The 9,508-nt window shown below is 39.3% G+C and overlaps 1 protein-coding gene across 2 annotated transcripts in view; it reads right to left on the bottom strand.

The window, feature by feature from the left end:
• c10h12orf4 (chromosome 10 C12orf4 homolog) overlaps window positions 1–9,508 on the bottom strand; it is a 329,451-nt gene that overhangs the window by 91,564 nt on the left and 228,379 nt on the right. For both annotated transcript variants that reach the window (XM_037683389.1, XM_037683390.1), the window contains one exon: window positions 3,626–3,633. In XM_037683389.1, the coding sequence (XP_037539317.1) occupies window positions 3,626–3,633 (8 nt within the window). The remainder of the gene's footprint in view (window positions 1–3,625; window positions 3,634–9,508) is intronic.

The following is a 9,508-nucleotide window of genomic DNA, read 5'->3' as shown; positions in this document are numbered from 1 at the left end:
TAGTAGTAGTAGTAATAATAGTAGTAGTATTACTATTATTATTATTATTAGTAGTAGTAGTAAGAGTAGTAGTAGTAGTAGTAGTAGTAGTAGTAGTAGCAGCAGTAGTAGTAATAATAGTAGTAGTAATAATAGTAGTAGTAATAGTAGTAGTATTACTATTATTATTATTAGTAGTAGTAGTAAGAGTAGTAGTAGTAGCAGCAATAGTAGTAGTAGTAGTAGTAGTAGTAGTAGTAGTAGTAGTAGTAGTACTAGTAATAATAGCAGTAGTAGTAATAGTAGTAGTATTACTATTATTATTATTATTATTAGTAGTAGTAAGAGTAGTAGTGAGAGTAGCAGTAGCAGTAATGAAACAGTATTTGCAGCTCACCGAAGCTCGGCGCGCTGTGGAGGGTCATATCCCGGATGACTCTGGTACCAAAACACGACCACATCAGCAAGAACTGTTGGGCCACCTTCTTCAGTGACCCGGGCCTCTTCCCTGCCACCTAGAGAGAACATTTCCATGAGAAAGGGGTGGGGGTGGGGGGGCGTAGGGGGACACCGGGCAAGAATTAACCCCATGGTCCATATTGGAGCTTAACCCTCAGGAACGAAAAACATGTCAACAAGTCAACTATTTAATTTGCCCCCGGGGACACGCCTTCCTATTGAACTATTGTCTGGGCGGTGCAAGGCGTTGCCAGGGCGACCAGATTTTACAAGCCCATATCTGGCACATAATGGGCGCAAATGGGAAGCTTGAAGACATCATTAACTGGGGAGGATTGCGACCTAAGTGCCTCAATGAGAGAAGGACACGCAGAGGTCTCTTTGCCAAAAGACTATTTGCTCCACAAACACATTTTTTTAACACCGTCATCTTTACTGCTGCAAGAAATGATCTCATTAAGTGTATAAATGTGCCGAGCCGTGTTTAAAAGCAGCTCACCTTGACGACGCAGCGGTCCACCATGGTGTCCAGCCACTCGATGTAAGCCTCTATCGGGGACTGCTCCTCCAAGAGGCGGTCAAACTCCTGATACACTGTGACAGGAGACAGAACATCTAGTGAACAAGAACGTGGACTTAAACAGCCTCAGGAGGACGGGCCGTCTACATATGAGCGACCTCTGCTCCTGTCCTGAGTTGGAGCGGCTCCTCGGGGTGTTTGAAAGGAGAGCGAACTTGTTTAACCTTTTGGTCTCCGTCGTCAAAGCTCCGACTCTGCCGGTCGTGGGAATAATTGTCCCCGAGTGTGTTTCTGTGCAGCTCTCGGCTCGTCCGGGTGCGTTAAAGTGGACAGTTTTACTGGGTTACTTACAGTGCATAATAAGCTGCCTGTGCTCCTCCTGCGAGTCCTCCATGGTGTAAAGTGTCTGCTTGGTGATGCTGTTCAGGTCCACATTCCTCCAGTCCTCCAGCATCTGAAAGGTGATGTCAGCGCTGTTTATCACAGTCCGAGATGCCTGAGGACGAATAAATCAACAACATGACACAGTCGAACACCTGTTGTATCGTCGATCAGCTTTTAGTTTTTAGTTTTTCATCTAAATCCTATCAAAAACAATCAGTCCAAAAAGCTGCACCTGACATAGATGGTTTAAAGACGTTTGCCGCTTTAGAATTTGAGAGAATCTCCTCGACACTGAAAACAACACACAAAAAACACGGACGTTACTTTGTGTACTTCATCAGATGAAAATATAGTATTAATATTTTTTCATGTTTTTGTGCACTTACATTCAAACTTGATATTCCGCAGGTTTTCTGGAAGGTCGTGAAGTGCTATTTTAAGCCATTCGTCGAGCTGTTTGGCAAATTTTCGAATGACCTGAGTCAAGCTGCAGAAAATAAAAAGACAGAGTGGATTTATAAAAAGTAAAACATCTTCATGTAAATGTTCTTCTGAGGAGTAGAACTTTATTTTACTTAGAAAAAAAAAAACCTGACAGTGTTTTTTTAGACTGCTCAAAAAAATTATCTCTAAAATGTAAAGTTTTCAATTAGTTAAAGTTTGCAATTTGAGCAAAAACAGAATCCTGATGAAACTTTTCAGTATTTGTGTAGTTGTAAGTTGAACAGTCAGTGTTCATTCGACCTAATGTGATAAATATTTAGTTTTGTTGTTGTTGGAGAGAAAAAAAACTTTTGTTTAAACATTAGGTTATTTTTAACGAGCTAAAATATTGCTAAAATAAACAACTTTTAATACTTCCTATACATGGAGTTACTTTAGTGTTTTATTCATGTAAATGATGAAAGCAGGTTTTCAATAAAGAAAAACAAAATTAAGAGCCAAACTATAAACAAAATCCACAAAAAATGAAATAAAAGAAAATCCCCAGATTTTATTTGTCAAACTAAAATGCTTGTTTCTTTAAGGAGGTTCAGGATGGTACACAAACTGAAACTTTGAGATTTGATGAAAGTAGCAGCTATAGCTTTTATTTATTTATTTTTTATGGTTATCTAAAATAACGCCGTACTTATAACGCAGCAAAATGAAGTCTAAAGAAGAGTGACCATGTAAACCAAGCGTTTAAAGTACATGACATCATAAATAACAAAAAAAGCCTTTGAATAATGCAATTAAACCTTAGATGCTGATTAACAGGTTTAATTAGCACAGTAAGTTTATGTAAACAAAATAGATTTATGTTTTAAAGTCTGAGCTGTAAAAAAATAGAAAATCCAGCTTTATTGCTATAAAAGACTTTATTTAAAAATATTAAAGGAGCTCCTGTAACTACAGATGTTCACCTGTCAGGCAGTGCTTGCAGGACGGTGGGCATCAGCACCCCAGAGATGGCCTTGTAGAGGATGGAGTCACAAACTCCGACGATGTTCACCACCGTGGGGGAGCCGAGGACGGGGAGCATGTGGGGCGGCATGCCTTGCCAGAAGTGCAGCAGGAAGCTTTGGACCTGCAGACGCCACACAGGATGTGATGTCAGCACCACAGAGGAGGAAGAGGGAGTTTGCGGGAGCAGAATTTAAAGTGACGTTTATCTTCGAAACAGGAGAAACCTTGCCTCGTCAAAGTTGGCTCGAATCACCGTGTCCAGTATCCTCTGACAATGTGTTCTGTACATCATGATGAAGGTCGACACCTGAAAGCAACGACTCAGTATTAATCTATTTGTTGCACGAACCAAAGTTTATTTCCTCTTCTGGGGGGAACTGAAAAAACACAAGTGTAGCAAAAACAAGAAAATAAATCTGCCTGTGGGCCAATAAATACATGTTACAGGTCCCGAACGATATAAAACGGGCTTTAGAGATCAGCAAAACACAAACCATTTAAAATCATGGCCCCCCTTTTAAAAGCCGGACAGCTAGTACCCGTCTTTTGTCCACTGCTAGATCTTATTATCTCACCCCCTGAAGATTAAGAGTTAGTGAGGAGCCAGCACATAAATCCTCAAGGTCCTTCTCTCAGTGCAAACCCAGATAAAAGAGTCGAAGGAGGGGTGCAATGATGGTAGGAAGAGGCGAGGAGGAGGAGGGGGGGCGTTGTAAGTATGGACTTTTAAAACTCCCGTTTACCCTTTCTTCTGGCAGGCTGGCAGGCAAATTTAGATCTTTGACATTTGGGAACTCTGGCAGGAGCGTCCCCAGTTTGGAGCGCGGTGAATACGCCACTGTCTGCTTCGTGACCTCCTTCTTCCCCGTCTCGTTCACCCACGCCGCCCCCTTTTTGGAGTACATCACGTCGTAGTACGGGGACGACTCCTTCACTGCGATGCCGTAGTAGTGATACCTGAGGAGCAGAACAGCATCACTGCAGCTTATAGATCTAGAAACAACGACGAATTATACACAATTTAATGTGATTAGGATTAGATTAGACCAGGGCTATTCAAATAAACTGCTCAGGGGGCCACAGTTTCTGAAAGCCAACAGCTCAGGGGGCCGGACATCCAGCGATTAAAGTCATTAAATAAACCAAAGTTTACAATGATCTGTTACCTTTTAAATGTATTTTATTGTATTGAATCATAAATGCAATAAATAGAACCCAAAATCCAAACCCAGAACCCAAAAAATATATATTTTATTTTTTGTAATGAAGTGGGCCAGACTGAAGTCACCTGCGGGCCGGACATGGCCTGTGGGCCGCCAGTTGAATAGCTCTGGATTAGACTGTCTGTATTGTTTGCCAAATAAACATTAACGTTTAATAAAATGCTAATAAAGCAAACTAGTATGAAGGTTTCGTTCAAACTTTGTGTGTTATTACCATGTAAAATTATTTTTAAAAATTGTGTTTGGTATTTTGTATGCGTTTATAAAAAGAATAGCGCCTGAACATACTTGGACTGGCCTCTTGTCCCCAGTCTTCTGGTGGTTAGTGCTGGAAACTGCTGCCTTATGATCTGTTTAATGAGGGAGATAAAAGCCATGAATGTAAGGACAAGAAAACACTGACTGATTTATATAAAGAACATTTACATTTAACAGCAGCTGATTAAAGTAAAGACAAAAAATGAGGTAAAACAAGTGACATAAGGATTAACGGAGCGTTGTTGTTGTGTCAGGTAAAAGAGTAACTTCTGTTATTTCTATGCAAGTGTTGGGTTTACTTCCACAGTCGTTCATTTATGATATTACTTTCTGCCACCTCACTCATCTTCCCTTCCCTCCCTCCCTCCTCTCTTTTTGTCCGGAGAGATTGGCTCCTCGGTCCGGTTCCCGGTACAGAAACTTTAGCAAACAGTGTAGCTCTCCATTGTGCGGGATGAAAAAAGAGGCCAAGCTGTGAAGTTTCTGTCAGGCCCCCGCTTGATAAATGAGCAGACAGGGAGGCAGTCCGGGCCCTCTCTCGTTGTTTTGTCCAGAATCAATGAAGCCTTCCTAAAGGACACCCCACACTGCTCCAGCCACTGATCTAACATTCCGCAACATCTCACCCTTCCAAATTTCCTTTAATTACACATTAATCCAGGCCCCTTCTCTTTTTCAATATCTTCCGACAGGAGCTGTGGAAGGGTGGGGGGTGGGCCTGGGGTTGGGGGCTGGGGCCGGAGCTCAGGGTACGGTGGATGGCTGGGGGTAGGAAGGCCGAGAAGCTTCTTGGGGTTGTGGGAACAGGCGAGAGCACATCTCCTTTGGCTCTAGATTATGTGTTCACACTGAGCTGCAGCTCCAGCGCAGCAGCAATAAACCCAGCCAGGCACGGCACGGCTTGAATATTTTAATCTGCTTATGTTAAATCGTCAAAAGCTGTTAAACGATTCCACGTCTCGCTGGATGCAGGTGAGAACGATGAGAAGTTTGAACCTCACCTTTCCAAAGCTGGCTGCGTTCACAGGCTGCGTGTCGTGCTTCTCACTGAAGTCAAGGTAATGCATGTAGAGGGCACTTCTGGGGATACACACACCTTCGGCTATTTCATAGTTTTCCTCTAACCTGTGGCACGACACACACGAGGGGATCACAACCTCATAAACGGACTCTAATCATCATCATATTTCTGGTAAAACACTTGCTTTACTTCACTTTATAAAAATGATTCAAGTTTCCCCTCAAAGGGAGAGATTAGAGTTTATGACAAAACATCAGATTTAGCCTTTAGATGTCATTGTTGTAATTTGCTGCTTTTTAAGATGAACAGAAAATCAAAAGTACTATGTCAGGATGCAGAACGAATCGTTTGGGATCAAGAGCAAACACTTAAAGACATTTTCTTGAATTAAAGTCTCACAACAAACCCAATGGGAAATGGTACAACCAGTCAAAGTTCATGCTCAATCATCCAGGTACAAAATCCAATAATGCTCAATCAGGTCACCTGGACAGTTTCTTTTTTGTGGAAAGACGTTTCACCCTCTATCCAGAGGGCTTCATCAGTCTGAAGAGTCCCAAGTAAACTGTTCTCCCCACTAAGCAGTACACTCCTTTAATGGACCAACCAGAGTCTTGCAACTCCTCAGACTGATGAAGTCCTCTGGATAGAGGGCAAAACGTCTTTCCGCAAAAAAGAAACTGTCCAGATGACCTGATTGACCATTATTGGTACAACCAGAGTTTCTAAATGTTTCAATTACAATCAGGAAAGATAAAGTTTCTAAACAGTTTATTCTACTGTCTGTTGTTTTAGTCGGTTTCCTGCTAAGCTAATCAAACTATAATATTTTATTTTAAAAAGCACAATCACACAGATGTGTGCCCTCAGGAAGGAGTTCATGATGCACCTGAAACTTGAAAAATTGACTTACACTGACATACTGACACTTCTAGACTATTTAAAGTCACAATAATCAAAAATAAATAATTTGCTGTAATGAAAAATAGTAATAGTCCATGGCGGTTTGAGTTTCTAACTAAAACTGTGTCTTCTTGGTCTGTATGTGAGGACCTGTTGCTTACACGATAACTACAAACTGTTTTCATGAGTTTGACTTATACTTTTTTCAAGTGGGTTCTGGAGGATTTCTCTTTTAAATGTTCAGCAAATAAATTAAACCACAGTCTGACGCAGCGATTTTTAGAAAGCTGAAAGAATATTGTCCAAAAACCGATCCTTGAGGTGCGCCGGCAGCAAGAACAAAGTCTAGCAAGGTCAAAACAGACTGACAGTTTTGTTTATAAGTTGTATTATTACAGCGGTATGTATAAAACAAGGTTTTATTGACAAATAAAACTTGTCATTTGTGTTATTAAGATTGATCTTCGTTTTATTTTGAAAAGTCAGTAAAGACGAGCAGTGTCACAGCTTTTACTCAAATGCAGAACTGGGAAGTATTTTACTTTACTACTACTTTAACTATACAAAATACTGAAGATATCAGTTTTACATCCCAACAATATTTCACAGCATTAGTGGTTACTTTACTAATTTAAAACTTTTTCTACATGAAGAACCAAGTAAACATCTACTTTTACCATCATTTAAACTGTTTAACAGCTACACATTTTCATTTTTAGTCTACCAAATTGCAAAAGTAAAGCAAAACAAAAGTAATTCTACTTTATCTGTAAATGACAATCATCCAAACGGTAATTATGTAACAACACAATGGTCACAATCTGCAGTAAATATTTACTTTACTTGGATTTTTCAGATATTTACTTCACTGGAATCACTCTTTAATACAGAGCTTTAACTTAACACAAAGAACAGGATGGTATTAATTTCATACTTCCTTAACATGTGGGAGCTTTAAAAAGAAAATAGGAGAAATCAAGAGGTCTTGAAACCCACTATGAAAATGATTTGTTTACTGCTTAAAATAACAGCTCAACAGTTTTTGTTTGTTTAAAAGGCACAGCATCAGAAATGAAAATATGTGTGCATGTCTCTGTGTGTATATACACACACACATACATATACTGCATCACAAAAGCTACATTTTTGCTTAACTTTTTAATTTGTTAAGCTTTTTAGACTGCAGTTAAATGGTAAATGTATAGTGATAATATAATAACTAATTTCCACAAATGTAGAATAAAATAATCCTGTGATTATATTTTTCTGACCAGTTTAAAACTAAAGATTAGTCGTATCAAAACGAACAGTGAGCATTGAAAAACAAAATATTAAAGCAATTCCAGCTACAAAACTCAAGTGAGTGATAAAGTTACACAACACTTGTCTCTGACATGACTGATATATATATATATATATATATATATATATATATATATATATATATATATATGCATTATTGCTATTAATAACAAGTAACTAAGTAATATGTAACAATCCGACCCTGTAGTCATTTTAATTCTGTCATAATAAGAGTGATCAGTTTAGATGTCATGTTCAGCTGTGTTCATATTTTATAGCATCTAAAACAGATTTTAATCCACGTCAGTTTCTCTTTTGTGCTTTAACGCGTGACAAAAAATGAAAAAGGTCTATATTTGTTCTCGATAACTCACCATTCCAGAGTGGCTGGTGTCGAATGAGGTTTAGAGGCTCTGTTATTTTCCTTTTCCTCCTCTGCAACAGGCGACCAAAACAAATGATGAGACCACAACGATGACACAAACACTTTTTTTTTTTTTGTTTTTACAGATTGCACCTCTGTGCCAACATAAACATTAGCAGAACTACAGTTTGCTCGGTTAAAGTGTTTTTCTTGCTTACGTTCATCGTTGGACATGTTCCCCAGAGACGTGTGGCTCGAGTATCGCTTGCTCTCACTTTCATTGAGGCACCGTTCAATCCAGCTCTCTATAATAAAACAATAATTGAAGAAACTGTACTTTTTCCAGAAGAAAGTAAAAAAAAACAACTGATTAAACAGTGAGTATTCTGTGTCGTTTGGAGGAAACAGCCTCAACATCTTGTCTGTTTTTGTGCTTTTAGAACTCTTTTCAGCCCCAACCTGCAGCAGAACTGATGGAAAGACGTTTTTATATAAACAGCGCCCATACAGGACTTTTAAAATGTCACTAATGTGACGGAGAGGAACAACAACAATCAATTGTATGGGCAGTGCAGCCGTGGGTCTATTTGAGATGTTTTTCATCAAGACGGCAGGAATCCAGCATTGTCTCCCCCCCCCCCAAGAATACGAGTGCACACACAAGCTTAAAAAGAGCCTGTGCACATTACTGAGGCAGTCTGCTGGAATAGAGGCCATTGTCCCGTTTTAATTTCTACTTAGAAATAGCTCGACTGGTGTGCTTTTTGTGAGCGAGGAGCAGCAAAATAAACGCTTTCATGTAGAAACACCCTGACAGAAAGAAAATCCATTCACAACTCCAAAGAAAGAGAAGCAGGGGTCCATAAATGTCACCAAGAAGGAAACCACGTACGGTTATGAACCTTTTTATTTTAGTGCTTTAAGACTATTTCAGGAGCTATGTTTTCCTCCTGACAAGTCCTATTAAATAATTTGAACCTAATAACTAAAGATGTGCAACAGAAAAAAGGAGAAGTACGTCTTTAAGGTGATGTTTGTTATAAACCAGGTATTTGTGAACTCTTACAACTAAATAGAAACTTGTTTTTTCTCTTGAAAGTGAGCCGACATGGAGCGCAGCAGTTTTTGCCAGAATGGACGGTTGGCAGGACGTCGTCTTGTTGCTGCGTCCGATGAAAACCACGAGAAAAGTTAAGTTTTAGAAGTTTGGTTGATGTTTTGGCACAAAAAGAGTCAAACTGCTGATTGAGACGGAGAAATATTCTGAAAATCTACAGGTGTCTGCAGAAACAAGGATGTTTTTTCAACTTTCACCAGTCATGTCAACTTGATTCTCACCCTGCAGCATGAATTAATTAACAATAGTCTAAATATTACCTGCATTTAATCAAACAGCAGGCTCAATGGCCTATTTCGTCCTTTGTGGTCGTTTTTAGTTTTTGTTTGTTTTACACACAAAAGAGAAAATTTTTTTTAAAAAGGGAAAAGAATCTGTGAATTCACTGGAGTGAAGCTAATTCACAGAACCAGACCTCAAGCTTCATTTGCCACAAGATCAGATAAACTGGGGATTGAAATAATTGGATTAAAAATGATCAGCAGCTGAGACAGATCTTCACTCATTTACAAACACATTCAGGCCCCCT

The sequence above is a fragment of the Nematolebias whitei genome, chromosome 10 (genome assembly GCF_014905685.2).
Source record: "Nematolebias whitei isolate Nwh7 chromosome 10, NemWhi1, whole genome shotgun sequence".
NCBI classification, from domain to species: Eukaryota; Metazoa; Chordata; class Actinopteri; order Cyprinodontiformes; family Rivulidae; genus Nematolebias; species Nematolebias whitei.
This window is presented reverse-complemented; position numbering and strand designations above follow the sequence as displayed.